Here is a 21,771-nt window from a genome sequence, read left to right on the forward strand (position 1 = left end):
CCTTTCTCTCTGCCCCTCCCCTGCTCACGCTCTGTTTCTCTTGCTCTCAAAAATAAATAAACATCTAAAAAGATAATAATAATAAAGTGACGTGTGAGTTCTGTGTTGGAAGTGGTAGAGTCAATGCTTGGCCAAAACCCATCTTGTGATGAATTGTTTGGTTTAACTGAGAACCTACTGTGTACTTAGCCCTGACATACGATTGCTTTACCCCAAACCAGATGTCTGAGACAGTTATTAGTCATGGTATGTTTTTGGAGAGAGAGAATTTGGAAAGTTATCTATTCTACACCCCACGCTGGAAGGGTTTCTGACTCTTTGGATTTTCCTCTGTGTGTGTTTGGCATTTCTTGTTTTTCTTTCCAGTTAGATCTCCTAGTGTCTTTCAGCCATGATGCATTTTGTTTATTCATTCATTGTCTCAATCATTCAAGATGAATTAAGAAAAGGATGGTACAGGGGCGCCTGGGTGGCTCAGTCGGTTGAATGTCCGACTCTTGATTTTGGCTCAGATCATGATCCTAGGGTCATGGGATCAAGCCCCGAGTCAGGCTGTGCGCTGAGTGTGGAGCCTGCTTAAGATATTCTCTCATATTCTCTCTCTCTCTCCCTACTCCCCACTCCCCCTTACTCATGTGCTCTCTCCCACGTGCTCTCTCTCCCTCTCTAAAAACAACAAAATAAAAGGATGGTACAGTTGACCCTGAACAATCCCCTGTGTAAAGTCCACATAAATTAACTGCCAACAGCCTACTGTTGACTGGGAGCCTAATGTAAACAGTCAATTAACGCATATTTTATATGTTATATGTATTATACAGTGTGTCCTTACAATAAAGTAAGCTAGAGAAAAAATGTTATTAAAAAAAACCATAAGAGGGGCGCCTGGGTGGCTCAGTCGGTTAAGCGTCCGACTTCAGCTCAGGTCACGATCTCGCGGTCCATGAGTTCGAGCCCCGCGTCGGGCTCTGGGCTGATGGCTCAGAGCCTGGAGCCTGCTTCCGATTCTGTGTCTCCCTCTCTCTCTGCCCCTCCCCCGTTCATGCTCTGTCTCTCTCTATCTCAAAAATAAATAAACGTTAAAAAAAATTAAAATAAAAAAAACCATAAGAGAAAATACATTTACAGTACTGTATGGTATTTGCCCCCCAAAATCTGCATATAAGTGGACCTACACAGTTCTAACCTGTGCTGTTTGAGGGTCAACTATATTTGAATTAAATTGGTTTTGATTTTCTGGTATTCTTCAAGTGTATTTATTTATTTTTGAGAGAGAACATGCTTGTGAGCAGGGGAGGAGCAGAGAGAGAGGGAGAGAGAGAGAGGATCCTAAGCAGACTCTACTCTGTCAGCATGGAGCCTCACGTGGGGCTCAAACCCACAAACCGTGAGATCATGACCTGAGCCAAAATCGAGTCGGATGCTTAACCGACCCAGGCGCCCTGATTTTCTGATATTCTTATTGAAGAGCAAATAGGGCATTTTGGTGAACAGCTATTTTCCACCAGATCACTCGTAATTTGGGTTAAGATGAATTAACAAGGTTGAATTACCAGTGGGAGAGATTTCCGGTTTGGAGCTCCTCACATTCTGAACTTTGGTCAGCTGGTCTTCAAACCCTCATTTTGGGGTCTGCCCTATTAGCCAGGGTTAGTCTCTGTTTATCCTTTCCCCATAGATGTTAACAAAGCACTGCTCTCATGGAATGAAATCTCGCTGCCAGACCCAGTGATTAATATTTCACTTGCATTATCTCATTTAGCCTGTGTGCCAACCTAGTGAGAGAGAGAAGTGGTATCGGAAGTTGAGGACATGGTTCAAGGGAGCAAAGCAGTTTACAGAGGGGGTGGCATAGGTCGCCTAGCACTCAACTTTTCATTTGAAGCCTTTTATTCCACTGACCCACTAAATGGTTAAGTGCAAGCAAGGACTTTCAGCCTTCATCCTAAGTGTGGCAGTCTGATTTCTCGTTGGGAGGAATCAGAAAACAGGGCTGCCTCGTGGGGATGATTTGGATGTTGCCCCTCCGCAGGCTGCTCTAGGAAGTCATCATCTAAATTAGATCTAGAGGGGAAGGTACCCCCAGAGCTTTCAGGGCAAGAGGCTAACAAATGGCTACAAATGGCTTGTTGAAAATCTCATTTGTGTTTCAGTTTATCTTTTCCCAGGGAAAGATGAGACCCCTTGGAGCTGAGCACTGAGTGAGTCCATGGGTAAATAATGCTTTGTCGAGAGGGTAGAGGGTAGAAACATGATGGGCAAAGCCACCAGGGCAGGTAGCTGGGGAAGGAGCTCTTACAGTGTAATGAGCATGTTGAGCAGTTTCTCGCATGTGTAGGTAACTATTGTGAAGGGGAGCAGCCGCGAGGGTTGGTGTTGGGTGTGCTGCATTCGGTCCAACTTCCAATTCCTCCTGCAGTTTTTAGACTGATCGGTCTCCTGTGAAAAATAATTTTCAGTCCCTTGGTGTTCCATCAAAATAAAGCTAGGCATCAAAAGCAGTAACTTCATGATCCTGCGAGATGGAAAGGCGTAGAGACCTTGCCTAGAGAATGATGGGTGATAAAAGGTAACAGGGGTTGAACATGTAGGGGAGCTGTGCACACCGATCAGAATAATCCTAATGCAATTAGGTAAGCCTGGGGGGATCAAGTTACTGCTACGCCTAGGACGTGTGCTGTGGTAAGACTCCAGTGTGCATAATGTAAAATTAAACTAGTCTTTTTCATTCACACACATGGAAAGCCAAATGTTATTGGAAACTTCTCAGAACCTTGATAAACAAGGAGTTCCACAGATGTTCTCTTCATTTTTCCTATTTATAGTTTATGAGCCTCTTTTTGTAATACTTGATAAGGTTTGATAATGAATAAAATGAAATCTCTTGGATTTGGGCTCTTGGGGGATTTTGATGTCAGTTTCCTGTCTGTGCTAGGGTCTGATGGCCCTCGTATCATCATTTGTCTGTGAAAAGAAAAATCACAGGTAGTAGGAAAATGAAGCATCTTAATTTAATAGCAAATTGCAAATCTGTTTTTAATGGCACTGGAGTAAGAATCTGGTGTTGAGTGTGATAAATTATGTAGGTTTAATTATAAAATGGTAAAATGGCATCAAAACCCATCTGCAGAATCTTTTCTGAAGATGAGATTCTTTCTAGGATTTGGAAAGGAGAAAGTATGTCATCAAGGTACTTAAAATTAACATCAAATTAATTGAAGTGTTTCAGAATGCTAAAACTCACTGAAATTTTATGAGGTATCTTTGCTACCAATTCCTTTCTCAGAAGGGGCCAGAAGCCCTCGCTGACTTCAGATAGGATAGAGAACTCTGAGACCTTCGGCAAAACTGCTTGTGGCTGTTTGCTGTACGTTCTCTAAAGATGTCTTATCCCCTCGAAGCGGCTGTAACCCCTGTCAGGCCATGGAGCTGTTCTTTCTCGTGTCTGCGTCTCCCGTCAGACCTAGTCCAGGACACCGAGTGGCACAGTGGGCGCTCAGTAGGCCTTCGGGTTTAATCGGTGGCACAGTGTTCCAGTGACTATCAAGCTCTTGATTTGCAACTGGCCTCCTGATTGTTCCTGCAGAACTTTGGCCAAGAAGGTGAGGTAATCGGAGGCCCCGTGTTCCAGTGGCTATCAGACTCTTGATTTAAAAGTAACCTCCTGGCTGTTTGTGCAGCACTTTAGCCGAGAGGGTGTAGTGTGTGTGGACAGAACTGCCTACAGAGCCTGCTGCGCTGAGCTTTAATGTGAGGACTGAAAGGAGCAGGCTCAGAGGCACAGGACCCAAGTGAGACCAGAGGTCCCCACTGTCAACAGCCCGACACTTAAAAGGTGGGGAACGTGCTCGGGGTCTCTCCCTTCTAGCCAGAGAGCACCTTGGTATGAATTCAAATAAGGCACCTCTCCTCGGGATACTTGATTGCCATCCACCAGGCATCCGTTGCAATCAATATGGAAATTTTCTCTGCCATGTAAGAAGGGCACCTGCTTAGATGTAATGCTACTGTGCTGTTTGTGTACTGGAGCCCACGGCCAGGCCACTTGTGTGTCCACCTGCAGGGGGGACCAGGCCGAAATGCCCAATTGCCCGTGCCACCATTGGCTTTTATCTACCCAATAGGATATTCAAAATTTTAATTTGACATGTTTTTTCCCTCTTGGGACTTTTATTTACAAAGTTAATGGTTTATTTAATAACTAAAGCTTTTGGCTTTAATCACAGTTATTAGCACGGAAGTTGTATTTGTCTAGCCTGGCGCCCAGTAGGAAAAGTTGCATCCGTAAAATGAATTGAAATTCATTTACCTTTGGAGTGATAATAAAACATTTTTAGGCAAGGCACAAGGCCAGTGAGTGTCAATAAAAGGTGGCAGAGAAGCCAGCATACAAATTGTTTCACATGGAGGCTATCTTCAAACTATCTTCAAACTATCTTCAAACGCTACCTTCTCTCCTGCCCTTGTCCCTCAGATGAAAACATCTGAGGGAGCCTGCAAAATGTTGCTGGGCTTAAAGCTTGGGGAGAACCGGATTTTCATTTTTCGGCCTGTGGGCAGGGTTAAGAGTGGCAGAAGTGATTGGGATTTATTCATCCTGTGGGTTCATGATCAATTTATGCAGGTGTTCAATGGTAAAAATACCAACTGGATCTCTACAAGCCCTTGATATACTTTGGAATTTGGTTATAAACTAGTCCACTGCTTGCAGTTCAACACAGGGCAGGGACTTGAAGGGGCAGAGTTTCTGACATCTTCAAAGAATCTCATTGTTAGGCAGATTTACTTGCAAGGTGGTCCTGTAGCAGACCTAGAAAGGCTTCAGAAGGCTCTGCACAATGGTTATCCAGTGTATGTTTTTTTCCGAGTGGGAGCTCTTTGTCCTTGTACGTTCAGGTTTTGTTAGGGATTGCAATGATGCAGGTTCCGAGGCAGCACAGGCTGGGTTCGAGATGAGGGTCTGTCGTTTTGGACTCCTGCATGGTCCCAGCCTGGGTCACCTGGTGGCTGTTCAAGGCACGTTCCTGAGGGGTTTCCCATCAGCTCGCAGGAGGACATGGTCTTCACTCAGAAAATAGACCAATTTGGTATGATGCTCTACAACGTCAGTCGCACTTACAATTTTGGTTGTGATCATCTGGATGAGATTTCTAGAAAACTGTGACCTGAGCAGTGGTTTGGTGCCACTTGATCAGAGGCCTGGACTGTTGTTGACCTCTCCCTCAACTGAATAAACCATCCAGGGCAGAAGAAAGGAAGCTTTTGAGAACCGGTAGCATGCTGGGTGCTGTGGCCTGATACTCCTGACTGGGATAGAATAGGCCAGAAGCTTGCTCCCTCCCTCCCTCCCTCTCTCTTCATTTTCTCTCCCCCTTGCCTTCTTTTCATGCACAGATTTCCTTCTTCCTTTTTCTTTTTCTTCTTTTTTCAGTTTATTTATTTTGAGAGAGATACGGAGAGTGCACACATGTGTGAGCAGAGGGGAGGGGCAGAGAGAGAGGGAGAGAGAGAATCCCAAGCAGGCTCCACACTGTCAGCACAGAGAATGACCTGGGGTTCGATCTCACAAATCATGAGATCATGACCTGAGCCGAAATCCAGAGTCATACCCTTAACCGACTGAGCCACCCAGATGCCCCCCTTCCCTCTTTTTTTTATTTCAAGCAAGTTAATTGCCAGCCTTGATCATAGAATGAATGGCTAGAAAATCAGCTCAGTTTTAAAAATTCAACAAAAAACATCCTTGACTAAACATCCAAGGCCCTGAAGGACACATAATCTGTGTACCAGGACTTCTCAGCATTGTGCACGTGACAATTTCTTGCACACTCACACTGTCACTCTGTCCCATGTACTGTGGACAGCTGAGCCAGCTGGAGCTAGCCAGGAGCACTTGCTAATGCAGGCCTGCAAAGTGCTTGCCACCAGGGAAAGTGCCTTCTCACGTGTGGTGAGTGTCACATGCACAGATGGAACCACTGTTCAACACTATTCAAAACCCCCAAACTATCAACGTAGAACTGAAATAAAGAATAACCTGTGCACGAATAGAAATTGGTTGTTCCAACTCCTAGCTTTTTTGTTCCATTAGAACTAAATTCTCAAAGGCCAGATACCTCTAAAACCTTCTGATGGATTTTATAATTCTTTTTTTTTTTTTAACTCTTTAGTGAAGTAACTTACTATTTTTGCGGCCAAGAGTCCTCTTTGAAAGGTTGTTCAGATTCTACGTTTCCAGCGAATGCCCGCTGTGTGCCAGGTACGATGCTGGTGCCGGGTGCTCTATGTGCCTTAGATCAGGTCGTCCTGTGAAGTGAGAACTCTTACTCGCCTGGTGCATACAGAAACAAGTTAAGCGAAGTCTAGAAAGATGGCCAAGATTCCCTGTTCTTGAGCAACCTCCAAATGTTCTTTTTCTCCCCACCCAGGGGCAGGAAGCTGCCACACAGAGGGTAAGAAGGCAAGCTTGGCTCCAGTCAGTAAGTGTTTACGGGGCACCTGCTGTGTGCCAGGCACGAGGCTAGGCTCTGGGAGCCAGAGGGAAATATGGCGTGGCCTCTGTCCTCAAAGAGCTTGTGTCCCGCAGACCGTACTGCCTCATTGCCCAGCATTCATTAGTGGATTCCCTGCCCCACTTAGATAAAAACAGATTGGCTTAGTTTGGCCTTCAAGGCCCCTGCCTGCCTCATCCAACTCCCCTCCCTCTTCTCCCCATTGCCCAGCCTGGGCTCCAGCCCCTGCGGTCGTTAGAACCTCTGCAGGTATGTCACTGCTGATTCACAGACCCCCACTGCAAAACGGCAGTGCCCTGGCCCGTCTCCCCCACCGTCAAGCCTCTACCAGTTATTTTGCAGATATCCACAAGGGGTCCTCACATAGGCATCCATCCATAGCCCTTGCGAACTGGGCCTTCTAGCAAATTCAGACCTGGATCCTGGTATGCGGTGTCCGTATATGGCAAAGGTGGTGGTTCACTTCACTGGGGTTAAAAGAAAGGCATTCAAAGCTGAGGGGTCTGGGAGGATAGGGTATGAAAGGGTCCGTGTCCCTCATGAACCAGGTCTGAGCCCTGGGAGAGTAAAAACCAGGCATAGGAGCCCATCAAGTTTTTTGTGGGGGTGCTAAGAAAGACTCTGGATCTCATGTCAGCCCTTGCTAGGGCACCCCTTGACTAAGATCTCCAAGCCAGGCGTGTGGGATAGTCTGCGGCATGTAAGTGCAGAGTGTATGACCAGAGATGAGGGTAGGGAGATTGTTACGAGGCCATTGCAGAAGTTCTGGGAGAACAGAACAGAGCAATCTCAGTCGGAATCAGAGTGGGTGTCGGTAAGGGATAGAATCAGGAATTTCTTGACTGATAGAAGCCAGTGTTGAGGGTTTGGGTGAGGGTGAGTTTCGGTGATGAGGACAGAGGAGGTGCCAGTGACTAGGAAAGGGGGAGAGAAACAAGCTTTGCAGAGATGAATTCCATTTATTCATACTGACATCCAAGTTCTAGAATGGATTCTGGTCAGTATCCCTGCCTTGGCACCCACCATACGGGCTTGCGATAGAGATTTGTCCATCATCTGCACACTTCACAAGTCTCAGAACTGGCCTTGTGTCCCCAGCCCCGGCCTGGCCATTCTGCCTACTGCACCTGGATTACTCTGTCTAAAAGCATCTTTTTTTTTTTTTTTTTTTTTTTTTTTTTTTACCTGTTGCCTTCCTAGCCAGAGATTTTCAGTGACACTCTCTCCATCTAGAGTGTGAAGGTTTAGTCCCTCAGCCTCCAGTGTCCTACTCCCCTCTATCCAATCCTGCCCTCCTGGATCAGGACTCCTTTGGCACATGTGACAAGAGTCCAGGGCAAACTAGCTTAGGTCACAAGGGGATTTTGCTGGTTAATGGAGTCAGCTGGGGCTTAGGGATGTGTGCACCACTGGGACACCTTCCATCTCCTGATCCTCTTCTCCTTGAACACTCATTTCATTCTCCACCCAATTAGCTCCACATGGTGGGTCAGCATGAGATGTAGCACCACTATGCTTCTAGCCTCATGACGTTTTCATTCATTCAGTCTTCATTCAGTTCCACTTAGAAAAATCCTGGGACTAACTCTAGCTGGGTCAGCCAGTCAGCCATGATGCCCAGGAAGGTGGTGTCTGAACCACATGCTTGGAGAAAAGATGGAGTGTGTGTGTGTGTGTGTGTGTGTGTGTGTGTGTGTGTGTAAGTAAGTGTAAAACCTCTGCCTGCTTCAGACCTCCTCAACCAGAACCTCCATCTGACCAAACCCAACTGCTCTTAGCTCAAATGCCCCAAATATCCTTCCTCTTCTCAGGTTTTATCTTCAGGGTCCGATCCTGATCCCCACCCCCATGCTCTCATCCTACCCCCCCCCGGCCCCTCCCACGGCATGGGGCTTCAGTGTCTTTTCTCATTTTGACAGGGGAAAACCTAAGGACAGCGAGGCAGAGTAACTCAGCCAGGCTCCAGAGCAGGAAGGCAGGGATAAGATCCAGGCAGTGCTTCTCCAGAGCTCAGGGATGAGTTTAAACCGTTTCTCTGTGTGTGGTCGTCCAAGAGACTGTGCCCTCCTAAGGGTAGGGACCAGGGTGTCATCCCCCGCTGGCAATTAGTTTGGCAGATTGCTTGGTCACGATTGCTAATGGCCATGAAATGGTGCTTTTCCAGTCTTTCCCTTTCTACCTTTAGCCCCTGGGACTAGGGACAGGATCTTTCCTGGTGATTTGCACAATTTAAAATTCTGTGGGAACCGGGAAGGTTTTCTTAGAGAGAGGGACAGAGTAAAATAAATATTAATTATAATGCAGATGACATCTTTTTCTAATCCTCTCCACTGTCTCCTACATACAAATAAGTGTCGTGCCTTCTCTGGGGTTTTCCCACAATTTACTGCATGCACACCCTCCCTCGTCCCCAAGCTTAAGAACACAGACCTCCTCCGAAGAGGCAGGGTCCTATTGTTGTGCCTGATTTGAAATGCAGGCTCTAATGTCAGGCAGCCCTTGGGAGAAGAGACCCTGGGCTCCTTTCCTCCTGGGCTGGAACAGCTTTTTCTTTCTGGGAAAACTGTTGAAATTTGGGTTTCCGTGTTAATCAAGGTTCCCAGCACGTCTGTGGAACTGGCTCAGCACGTCCAGAATATGTTTTCCAACCATCTCCCGGGCTCTGGCTATTCCAGCCTGTCAAGAACAGACTTGCTGGGGCTGTGTGGGGCTGCAGAGATGTTCATTCCAGATTCAGAGTGATAGGCATGATTTTTGGAGCCGGCCGCAGCAAGCTGGGACTGGTTCTGGCGTTGTAACCGGACCAGAGGTGCTGGGGCAGGCGGGCTGTGCGAGGCAGCCCGTGGACATTCATGCAGGCAGCCGGCTGTTTTCCTTCACTGCTTCCCTCCCAAACCCCCAACCCCTACACATCCATGCACCAGACTGAAAACACCTCTGATGTGAACTGTCCCTTTTATATAACCAGATGAGTAGCATTCTCATATGTCTGTTATAACAGGTAACAGTGCTGTGTCCTGGGCTATGTTCTAAGTGCTTTACGGATATGGATCCCTTTCATCCTTACTAACACCCCATCACAAACTGTTAGCCCCATCTCTGCAGACCAGGAGCCTGAGGCTTCTGCAGAGCAGTAAAGTTATTTAAGCAAAGCCACACAGCCGGTCAGCGGCCAGTGGCCTGTAGATGGAGGGCGAGGGCCGGCTATGCTTAAACACCGTGCTGTAACATCTGTTGACATCAGGGTTATTAAAATGCTGGCAGTAAGAAAGATGTGGCTAGACTCCGATTCCCCTGAAAAGCAACAATTATGGTAACTTAGGAATTTTCTAACTAAACTTGAATTTGGGTGGACAAGCGTGGGCCTCCTCCACCCCCTGCATTTGCCTTAGTTATCAGTTTACCCACCTCACCCCAGACCCCAGAACTAATGGCTGAGAGAACACGAAATTTTAGAAGTGGAGCCATGTGAGTGGGAAACCATGATATAGCAGTTACTAAGCTTCCCTCCCTTTCTTTCTTAACTGCTCAAATTACTACTTAATTTGTGTACATAGCACCTTTTCTTATACCCTGAGTCCCCCCAAAAGAACCCTTCAAATTTCTGGTGGGTGCAATTCAGGCAAGCCACAGAACAGGAGACATGGGACCTGCCTGCGTCTTTCTCTCGTGGCGGCCGTGGGTGGATGTGGTGGCTCGAATGAACCTGGCAAAGCTCATGGGCAGAATGTTCTTGAACCAAACCCGGGAGCGTCTCTTTCTCTGGAGGGTACACCCCAGCTACTGTGTAGGGTGGAGCTCAGGATGGAGGGATCCGGAGCCCCCGCTGGAGCAGAAAAACTCGAGTCAGGGCCAAGCCTCTGCCACCTCCTTTCCTTAAGATAAGAAGCTCTGCAAACAAAGGATCAGACCTGCCTTCTAGGAATGAAGTTCAAATTCAGGGGCGAGTAGCTAGAGAATCTGAGCATGGAGAAAAAGTCGTGTTACTATGATGTGGTTGTTTATAACTTTTATAGCATCTTTGTGAGATACTGATCATTCAGGAGTTTTCTTGCTGGTGGTGGAAGAACATAAAATCCAAAGGGCCAGTGAGTGCTGCATTTCCATTCAGTGGAAACTGTCTGAGAGAGCCCAGATATATTGTACTTGCTCTGGGGTGTCACGATGCCCTCTGTCACAGATGCCCGCTATCCCATGCTAACAGAAAACTTGAGAATGACTTGGGTCCAGCCAGTCTTTGAGGCACACTGAATTCAGAAGACGTCTGCAGAAACGAATGTGAAAGAGCTGGAAAGTATGAACTGGGAGAAAAGGCTATAGGAACTGGGACAGATTAGTATGATGTGCTTGGCTGTACTTTCCCAAGATTGGAAACCACTGGATTACTGGGACCTGTACTTATTCTTCCGGCCCCTCTATGATGCATAATGCTGGGCCGTGCGTGAGATAGCAATGCATGTGACTGTGTGTGAGCAGGAACTTATCTCTTTTGGACTTTCCTCAGAATGTAATCTAAGGTAGGCCAGGAGGATCCTTGGGTCACTAGTGGAATCAGTCAGAACTTCAAAGGGGTGGCCACACCGATGGGGTAAAACCATTGCCAAGGGCAGAGGTACTCCTGTGTTACCCTAAATTGCTAGAGTTTATTTTGTGGCCCCCAAGACCCAGAAACTTAACTGAAATGGCTGCATTTCGGGGCAGAACCTCATCTTTCCTCCAGATGGCAGCAGTTAAGTGGAAGGGTACACTGTTGGTACACGTTCTGGTTGTTTGGGGCAAATTGACAGAATTCTGCCAAATGTCCCACTCCCATGGTGGGTGACCTTTCTTGTGAAGCACGAATGTCATTCTTTTTTCTTTTTTTTTTTTAAAGCTTATTTATTTTTGAGAAAGAGAGTGCTCATGAGCCAGGGAGGAGCAGAGAGAGAGGGAGGGAGAATCCCACGCAGGCTCTGAGCTGTCAGTGCACAGCCCGATGCGGGGCTCCATCTCACAAACTATGAGATCATGACCTGAGCTGAAACCAAGAGTCGGACGCTCAACCAACTAAGCCACCCAGGCTCCCTGAAGAATACCATTCTTGGTCCCCAAGGAGCATAAATATCAGTCACGGTGTTCTCAAATATACAAATGGATACATTTTGCCAGATTTTCCTACATGGTCACCTCTCACCAACCATGAGTATAACAGTACTCCTATATAGTGGCACAATCATAGCTGGTAAGGGCAAGTCTCATAAAATATAGGCCCTTAGGAAAAATAATAAAATTTGCAGTAATCGGTGTGACTAAAAAGAGTTGTGAAATTTCTAGAAGGCATTCACCACCCCCACCCCCCCACCCCCCGCAAATAATCATGAGGATGGGCATATGGGGGTGACTTTTGAATTGCCTTGTTCAGCTAGCCGTTTGAGACATGGTGCCCACAGCATCTGCTGAGGCAGAAGCTCCCAGAAGCCAACCTGGCTCTTTGTAATGTAGTAGAAACAGCTGTCACTGGCTTGAGATGAAGACCCCTTGAGATTTTTTGCTAGCTCTGGATCTGTCTCCCTCCATCCCTCCCTCTCCTACCCTCCTTATCTCCCACCCTCTCCCCCCCCCCAAACCATGAATCCAGTCAATTGTGTAAACTCCTAACTTTTCACAAATTATGCAAGAGCTTAAGGGCATAGTGTTTGAAGTCTGGTGTTCTGTCTCCAGGGAGGGTCAGTCTTACTGGCCTCCTTTCCTCTCCTCCCTCAGTACTTGCCTGTAATGCCCTGTCATGCCCCATCTCCACAGTCCACAGCAGGGGGAAGAACCACAACCGTGGTTTTCCTCTAAGGAATTAGAGTAGAAGTAACAAGATAGCAGAGTTTATATTTTTGGTAACAAATGTAAAGCAGGATTATCTCAAAATCTGGAGCGAAGGATTTGTTTATAAAATGCTAAGAAATCTTGCTGTTTATGAACGATGCTAAGGGGAGAGGGGGTAACGGGAAGTGGCCTGGGTATTGGACATCAGGAAGGAAGGAGAATGTAAAGAGAAATATGGGAACAGCTTATTGGATCTGGGTGAGTGCAGTTTCAGCGGAGGGTGACACAGAGGGTATGGCTACTGGTGACCACGTTTTCAGAGCTCAGGCCAAGAAGAAGTGGGCCCAGGCACAGCACAAGGATTTAGGCTAGGTGTAAAAAGACTGTCAGGGGGGCTCAAGAGAGGCTAGGGTCACAGTATCGGTTAGGATTTTAGTTCAGCTACCAGTGACAGGAGCAACCAAACTAACAGGCTTAAACGAGACAGAAGATCACAAGGAAGACCTGGGGGTGGGCAATCTGGGACTGTTGTGTTGACCCCACTGGGGCTTCTGCTCCCCCATTGGAAGGACGTGGCTCCCTCCTCAGGTCCCAGACGGTGCTGCCTCTCCAGTTTAGAAGTGCCACTAAGTGGCATTGTACCTTCCCTTGGTCAGAATGTGGTCATGTGGCCACGTGCCTACATTAAGAGAGGGAAGTTGAGGAATGACATCCTTCAGTTGTGTGGCCACATGCTCAGCTGATAGGGAGCTTCAAATAATTTGAAGAGGAAAAGCTCCATAACTAGGAAAAGGCCTAGACAGGCCTCACCTTGGGGTATTTGCTCATTCGGTGAACGTGGAGTGCCTAATATGTTCAGGCATTGCTGGAGGGCAGTAGGGAAGAAGGCAGATGGGTTTCTGCTCTCATGAAACTTGAAATCTACTGGGAAGCAAGACAGACAATAAACTACCAGTAAATGTGGCCTGGTTGACAATCTGCATTCTGTACTCAAGTCTTTCCAGTGAGCTGTCTTCACATGTACCCGTACATAATTAATGATCGATGGCAAACATCACTGCTAATGCCTGCGGGCATCTAGGTCAGCCAGCGTTGGCATCTCTTTGATGCAGGTGTCTGCGCTGTGAGGAGGAGAGTGGGAGAAGGAAACAATTAGTAAACCAGAGCCCCACTTTGAGAGTGGCCCTGCATCCTGCAGCCAGGGCCGTCCTAGGCCAACGTGCTCACGGAGACTTGAGGATAAGAATCCGGATGTAAAATCCCAAGTCTGTTTCCTTTTTCTTGGGTGGAGAAGGATTTGGGCCTCTTCCTTTGCTAAGGTGCAGAGCAGCGTGATGAAGATAATCGGGTGATCCTTTTGAGGCCAAGCTGGGGAACTTGGGAGAACATAAGGGACATGGTTTTCCTGCTCCCATGACCTTCAGTCAGTGATCCCTGAGCCGGGTTTTGCTGGGAACTGGGCAGGTGTCCAAGTTCAGTTCACGTGTTGAAAGTAGGCGTGGACTCTAAATTAGAACTGGAGGCAGTGTTGCCCACCCAGACTTCCTGCCCTGGCCACTGCGCAGTGACCTAGATCAGTGATTCTCAAACTATCTGAGGCAAGGGACCAGTTTTTTTTAGGTTTCAATTTCCAGCCTGTCATAAAAATGAAATATTAGAAAAATGAAATGAAAAAGACATACAACAACCCAAAGTCAGACTTCCGTTATTAGATTTGAGAGACATAAAATTCTTCTGTCCGATTGCTCTAAAAGTTTCTAAAGGCTGACTCAGTTCCTGAATTGAAGGTTGCCAGTAGCAAAGAATTCAGGGCCGCCCCTCTCAGCCTGGGGACTGCGCTTTGGGCAGCAGTGTCCTGCGGGCTTGGAGCTGTGAGCCAGTTGAGGACTGCTGTCCTTCCCAGCTCCGTGGGAGGATGGTTCCCAAGCACAACGAGGAAGCTCTCAGGGCTCCTTTGTGCCTCCTTCCCCGCACATGTCTCTGGTGCCCAATGCCCAGCTCCCCTTGTCTTTGCTACCTGAGCCGACTGATAAAAGGAACATCTTGGCCCCCTCTCCCATCACAGTCCCGGTGTGTAGGTGAAAATTTCGCTACATTCTTGCAGCTGGAGAAGTGAAAGGTCACAGCTAATTGTAATCATTATCCAGGCTCCCCTACCTGAACAGGGCTTTTGGCATATCCTGGGTTGGTTAGCCAAGCGGCCAAGTGTGGGCGGGAGGGCCTCTCCAGCCAGCTGGCCTGGCCGACCTGGGCAGGGTGGGAGGTCACCGCTGCCCCTGTGTTGCAGTTCTCCAAGGAGAGGCACGTCATGGACAGGACCCCTGAGAGGCTGAAGAAGGAGCTGGAGGAGGAGCTGCTGCTGAGCGGCGAAGACCTGCGCAGCCACGCCTGGTACCATGGACGCATCCCCCGCCAGGTACCCGCTCTCTTCCTGCCAGGGCGCGCCCTGCCGTCCTCAAACACCAGCACGCTGAGAACCCTTCCGACTTACCCTCCAACGCCATGTCAGAGTCGGCCCCAGTTTAGCCAAACAGATAGAACACCCTAGCCCACAGAAACTGAACTTGGGCCTGTCTCCCAGGAGATCGCCAGGAAGAACTGAGGTCAGGAACCCACAGTACATCTCCACCTGCCCGGGAAGGGGATGGAGGAAAGGCAGGTGTTCCTGTGGGTCCACAGACCCGGAGTGGGCAGGAGGCAGTGGCGGCAGGGTGATGACCCCGAGAGGTGAGGGGCCAGCCTGTGGTTCAGATAATTGAACTCATGGCCGGCTGCCGGCTGCCTCATACCCTTTGAACCTGCTTCTCTTTTAAGACAGTAGTTTAATTTCAGGTGAAGACAGAGTATCATCAGGGCAAGTGGCACAGAGCAGCAGGGCCACCAGTACCCTAGTGGGGCCAGCAACTATTTACCCTCCAGCCCTCCCCTACCTGGACCCCTGTCCTGGAGATGGCAGGTAGAGGAATTATACCAGTGACCACAGCGTCCTGGCCTAGGATGTTCTCTGTGTGACTATCATTTGGGTGATAGCTATGAATAATGTGGGTTTTTTGCTAAACAGTTTAGAAATTGAAAAAATAGAAGTCCAGAATTAAGGTGTAGAATTTCTCTTGGGTTTTTATTGGAAGCTGATCTGGCCAGTCATTTACCCAGGACAACATGACAGGAAAGGGGTGGTGGGGGAGGAGGGGGGTGGTGTGTGGAGGGCATCACATGGTGATAATTTTTTTTCATGTAACAGATGCCTCAGCACTATCAAAGAAATAATCCTTATTCTAACTTTTTGTTTTTAGTTTAAAATTGATTGTAGAAAATGCAGGGAGTAAAATGAAGAAAATTAAAAACTCTCACCCATAATTCTCCAACCTGGAGGTAACCACTGTGAACATTTTGATATAAAGCCTCCTACGAGGCTTTGCAAGTGTGAGATCATACTGCATATACTTTTGCAGCCCACTGTCTTCATTTAATGACATATCCTGGGAGTTTTCTGCTGTTATAAAATCGTTATAAAACCATTCTACACTGTATGTGTGTCCATCGTATGGTGCTCTGCTATTTAGTGGGCACCCTCACCAACACCCTGTAAGATAACGACTATGTTTATCACTGTAATTATTTCCTCAGGCCCCATTCCAAGAAGTGCAATTTCTGTGTGAAAACGAATGTTTAAGGCCAAGATGGAATTTTAAAGTAACCATGGTAGCGTGCTATTCTAACTGTTCCAGTGTTGGGATATCCTGGAAAAAATGTCAAAGTTTATAAAACTGATGACCGTCACCACCGTCCTTCTCTTTTTTGTGATCACAAAATTTGTTTACCACTTACAGTGAGTGTAAATTTTCAGTCATACATCATTTCAGGTTGTATAACTGAACACTGTGACAATAAGGTAGCTGTAGCTGACACTCTGCTCCTTTAAATCTTCATAGCTACTGTGTAGGTGATACTATCCCTGTCCCACAGGTGATGTAACTGAGCCACAAAGAGATTATGTACCTGGTTCAAAGTCACTCAGTAGAGCCAGAATGCACAGCCAGGCAGTCTGGCCACAGGAACGACCATCTCAACACAGTAGAGATTTTCCTTTGGCAACACAGTAGAGATCAGCATCCTCATAGCTAATAATATTTGAGCACCTACTGTGTTCTCGGCACTGTACTAGTGCTTTGCATATATTGTGTATGCAAATATATAATCCTCCCTATAACTTTGTGAGGTGAGACACTGACCTGACTTTGCTACAGGCTCTCCAGCGAGTGCTGTGCCCAGAACCACACTCAGGTCTCTGATTCCACAGCGCCTGGCCTCCACCAACGTGTGGACCTCTCCTCCCCATCCACCAGGCTCCTAGATGCCGACCAAACTCCCTCCTCCCCTTGCTGGGGGTGGGGAGGGATCAGACTCCCTAGACATGAATTTTCTGCTTTGTTTTATTCTGTCACTTTACTTGCTTCGGGTCTGCCTAAATGTCATCTTCTCATGACACCCTCCTGACCACCCTGTTGCAACGAACGGCCCTCATCCCTTCCCAGGCACTTCTTATCTCCCTTCCCGATTGACTTTTTCCTTAAATTTACAACATCGGACATACCATACCTGCTGCTTGTTTATCTTCACCAAAGTAGCAGCTCTCCACTAGAGACAGGAGCTCCATGACAGTGGAGACTCTACTCTGCTTCACTCACTGCTGTAAGCCCTGTGCCTACAATAGTACCTGGCACACAGTAGGTGGGCAGCACGTAGTTCTTAAGCAAATGAATGGGTCTTCTAAGAATTTGACGTTGGAAAAATAACGAGCCCAACTGAGCAAGAAGAGACACAATACCGTGGTCCGCCGCTGGCCCAAAGAAGTGGAGAGCGGTGCAGCTCTTAGAAGGAATGAATGTGCGCTTGCCTTTTCTACCCCTCACCATTTTGTCCCAAAGGTGTCAGAAAACCTCGTGCAGCGAGATGGCGACTTCCTGGTTCGTGACTCTCTGTCCAGCCCCGGAAACTTTGTCCTGACCTGTCAGTGGAAGAACCTCGCCCAGCACTTCAAGATCCACCGGACGGTCCTGCGGCTCAGTGAGGCCTACAGCCGCGTGCAGTACCAGTTTGAGACGGAGAGCTTCGACTCCATCCCTGGCCTGGTGCGCTGCTACGTGGGCAACCGCCGGCCCATCTCCCAGCAGAGCGGAGCCATCATCTTCCAGCCCATCAACAGGACGGTGCCCCTGCGGTGCCTGGAGGAGCGCTACGGCACCTCCCCAGGCCGGGCCCGGGAGGGCAGCCTGGCCGAGGGCAGGTCCGACGTGGGCAAGAGGCTGAGCCTCACCATGGGCGGCCTCCAGGCCCGGGAGCAGAGCTCGACCAGGGGAAGCCTCCTCAGGTGGGTCACCGCCTCATGGGGGTGGTGCTGGGACCGCGAGGGACACTCTGGACACACCTGGGCTTAGTCAGCCAGATGAGGAGCTCCCGCGGGAAGGGAAGAACAATAAAGGATGTTACTAAGAATGCCAAGTGTAATTGGAAAAGCTGTCATGGGGCAGTGCGTGATTAGTTCCCAACTGACTTGGAGCCAAAATTAAATGAGGCAGTTGCTGAGGAAGAGGGGGAGGGTTGGCCAGGAGAGATTTGGGAAGGAAGGAGGATTCTGGCTGGTCTGAAGGCTAGGGAAAGTTCGGATAGACGCTGCGAAGGGGAGGGCGGTCCAGGTGGGGGCTCAGCAGGAGCATGCGTGTAGCGATAGGAAAGGACAAGAGTTCCTTGGGGTAGGCAGATCGGTGGGGCTCCAGCAAAGGGCCGCGTAAGGGGCTGGTAGGGGCCGGCTCAGGGAGGTGACCACAGCCCAATCACAGAGGCCTGAGAACCAGGCTAAGAGGTTTGAGGGAGCCTCAAAGACTTGACATGGTGAACAGGGTGTCCCGAGAATAGAACAGGGCAGCGATGTGCCAGAGAGGCAGGAGAGAGTTTGGAGCAGGAAGACCAGTTAGTGAGCCATGGAGGGTCAGGTTGTGCAGGGGAAGTAGAGGGAGAGCCTGGGACCTCGGCTTCCTGGGACTCTGGTATGTGTGTTGGAGAATGGCAAGTTAGAGACCACAGGAGGGCCCAGAGAAGGGGTGGACCGCGGAGGAAAAACCAGTTGCCGCATCTGAGATACGACCATAGGCTTGTTGAGTGCCAAGTGTCCAACAACATTTTGGGGGTTTGGGGGGAGAGCTCAGTTCGAAGGTGGATGAGAAAAGACCTGAGAGAGCTGGAGACATCGAGAGTCTGGGGGCTGTGGCCCGAACCTGGGCACAGGGGGAGAGAAGAGTCCAGAGAACTGGATGCCCAGCTGGGGCCCCCTGCCCTCCAATGCCAGTGGCACGTGCTGACAGAGGACCTGTTTCTCATGGAGCTGGGTGCTCGTGCCTGCTGTCTGACTGCTCCAGAGAAGGAGAGCAGGGAAAAGGCAGGCCCAGTAGGGTGAAGTCTAGCCCCAGCCGCTTGGTTACCCAGCTTCCCTTCTCCAGCTGCCTGGCATCTAAACTTACACACTTAAACCCACATGTTTTATTCCACTCATTGGTTTTCTTTCTGGACAGGAGGAAATGTCATAAACTGTAATTTGCAGACTGCAGAAATTCAGAAGCCGAGCTCAGAACTGAGTAATACATACCAGGTCGTGCGCTCCTAGGAAGCTCTGGTAGATGTTAGTCAGTGTCTGGCTGTGGACCCTCCCTGCCTGGGCACAAATGCCGGTCCGCCACTGATCAAGCTATGTAACTTCTCCGGGCCTCGCTTTCCCTACCTGGAATGATGGGGCTTGTGAGGGTTAAATGATTTAAGACTTGCAAAGTGCTTAGAATGATGCCGATACATAGAGAGTGCTACCTAGGGGGTGCCTGGGTGGCTCAGTTGGTTGAGTGTCAGGTCAGCTCAGGTCACGATCTCACGGTTTGTGAGCCCCACATCGGGCTCCATGCTGCCAGCGCAGAGCCTGCTTCAGATCCTCTGTCCCCCCGCCCCCCGGCCCCTCCCTGCTCACGCTCTCTCAAAAATAAACATTAAAGAGAAATAAGTGCCACGTAGGTGTTAGTAATCATAATAAATATGATTTTCTGGAGGGCAGTGGAATGTGGGACTCTGTTTGCAGGGAGGGAGGCAAGAAGTGTCATAGAGAAATTCTTCTTAGTAGTAAGAATGGACTTGAGATCCCTTAAAATATTAAAGGGGCACCTTTTGCTCCGTTTCTTTTGTGATTGTGAGGGTTGGCTGCTCAACTAACAAACAGAGAGTTAATGTCATGAACAGAGCCAGGGAGTTTTTGGCAAGGCACGGAACCCCTGCCCAATGTGGTGCTGGGGAAGAAGGCCTGCCTCCTGGTCTACCCTCAGTGACTGCATTTAAAATATTAATTAATTAGTTTAAATTTATTATTATTACTTTTTTTTTTTTTTTTTCTGAGAGACAGCAAGCATGGGAGAGGGGCAGAGCGCGCGAGAGAATCTCAAGCAGGCTCCACACTCAAGCTCGGAGCCTGGGGCTGGATCCCACAACCCTGGGATTGTGACCTGAGCCAAAATCAAGACTGAGAGGCCCAACCAACTGAGCCACCCAGGCGCCCCAAAATACAAATTTATTTCTTAAGATAAATGAAAGAAAGACTGAGAAGGTCTCTTAGTCAATGAGGCGGGTCTAACAGAGCCACTTTTCTGTCTTCCTTGTTTTTAAGTTTGTTTATTTGGGGGAGAGAGAGAGAGAGAGGAAGAGAGAGAATCCCAAACAGGCTCCACACTCCGCACAGAGTCCAACACTGGGTGGAGATCAAGACCTGAGTGGATATCAAGAATAGGACGCCTACCCAAGCCACTTTTCAGGCGCCCCCAGAGCCACTTTTCCAATTGCCCATTGAAAGCCCGGCTCCCTAAGCCCTGTCACTTCTTGCAGCAGAAGCGTCCATGGGTGGGGGTGGGGTGGGTTCAATAAGGAAGCACCCTGCACAGGGCCCTCCCTTACCCTCCCTTGCCCGCCCGCACCGCACCTTCCCTGACGTCAGGCCCGCTGGTTGGCTGGCTGGCAGTGAGCGAGCTCAGCCAGGTTGGGAGCGTCCCAGGTGGGCGTTCTGGGCCAGTGGAGTCTGGCTGCTCTGAAGATCACTGCATAAATACCGCCCGGCTGAAGCCACTGCCTTTTGGAATTTGCCCTCTGACCAGCCTTATCTCTGAGGGGTTGCTGGAATTTCTCTGTTGCTGGGAGTTTGGGGGGTTTTTGGTTTGTTTGCTTTTTCCTTTGGTGCTTGCAAAGGTAGGAAAGAGCATTGCGATTTCTGTAACATAAGCTTGTGGGAGGGCCGATGAAAGTTCATTACAACTTGGCTGGTGCAGTGCAGTCTCTCCTAGCAAAGGAGAGATTCTGCTTTTTTGGTGCTAGAGAAATTCCCAGTCTGACTAGGCAAGGGAGCAGAGGAGTGCTAGCAAATTGTGTGGAAAGTGACAGTCGCCTTTTCCCCGCGTGGCTGTGCTTGGTGCCTCCCAGCGCCAGCTTGGTGCGCAGGCTCGGCCCTTCCCCAGGTCAGCATAAGGTCGGCCGCGGGGCCCTGGTCCTTCCAGGATGAGAGTGACAGTACTCCAGGGTGATCCGGTGGGTTATCTGGGGGACATGGGGATCTGCGCTGACATGCAGACAGCCCCACAGCTCCCTTCCCGACGCCACGAGGGATGGTGGAAAATGCATTTTAGTTGAACAAGTCACTCCTCCTGGGTCTGTAAGTAATTTTAAGCTCTGTTAAAAGTACACATTCCAGTTCATCAGTTTTTCCTGAGACTATCGTGAAATCTTGATCCTGCTCTGCTCTACCAGATGGAAGGGCTCCGAGGCAGCAGCCGGGGAACTAACCAGATTGGCCCTGAGGACGTGGGGATGGAGCCCAGGGCACAATCCTGTGTTAGCCGCCCCCGGCAGTCATTTCCCCTCCAACAGACATTCCTTTACTGTTAGGATGTGCTGTACCATTCGCCTTCTAAGCAGTCATTTCTCTTAAAAACTTTCCATGACGCTGCCTGAAGGTTTTATGATTTAATGACACGTCTCTGTTCCACTGATCTTTTGCTTCAGAAATAAGGAGAAGAGCGGTAGCCAGCCAGCCTGCCTGGATCACATGCAGGACAGAAGAGCCTTATCCCTCAAAGCCCACCAGTCGGAAAGTTACCTGCCAATTGGTAGGTCTTTGGGAATTTTCTGGGAGGAGGGTGACAGTGTTAGCCTGATCTCCTTCAGGCTGTTTCCCTGCTCCATCCAGTCACCTGATTTGGGGACAACACAAGGCTCTGTGCCTCTAGGCTGGAGGGTAAGGGATTTGTAGAACTATATCCAGATGCGGATCAGCGAGCTGGACACTTCGTGTGTGCTAGCTCTTAAGCCTCATAACAACCCTTCAAGGCAGGAATGCTTATCCTCTTTTAGTTGCCGAGGAAACTGAGGCATAGAGGTTAAGTAA

General features: G+C 48.9%; 1 protein-coding gene across 2 annotated transcripts in view; it reads left to right on the forward strand.

The window, feature by feature from the left end:
• The window catches only part of BCAR3 (BCAR3 adaptor protein, NSP family member), a 114,398-nt gene that overhangs the window by 67,598 nt on the left and 25,029 nt on the right, over positions 1-21,771 (forward strand). For both annotated transcript variants that reach the window (XM_049616791.1, XM_049616792.1), the window contains 3 exons: positions 14,596-14,724; positions 17,237-17,679; positions 21,390-21,493. In XM_049616791.1, the coding sequence (XP_049472748.1) occupies positions 14,596-14,724; positions 17,237-17,679; positions 21,390-21,493 (676 nt within the window). The remainder of the gene's footprint in view (positions 1-14,595; positions 14,725-17,236; positions 17,680-21,389; positions 21,494-21,771) is intronic.

This window comes from Panthera uncia (assembly GCF_023721935.1).
Source record: "Panthera uncia isolate 11264 chromosome C1 unlocalized genomic scaffold, Puncia_PCG_1.0 HiC_scaffold_4, whole genome shotgun sequence".
Taxonomy (NCBI): Eukaryota; Metazoa; Chordata; class Mammalia; order Carnivora; family Felidae; genus Panthera; species Panthera uncia.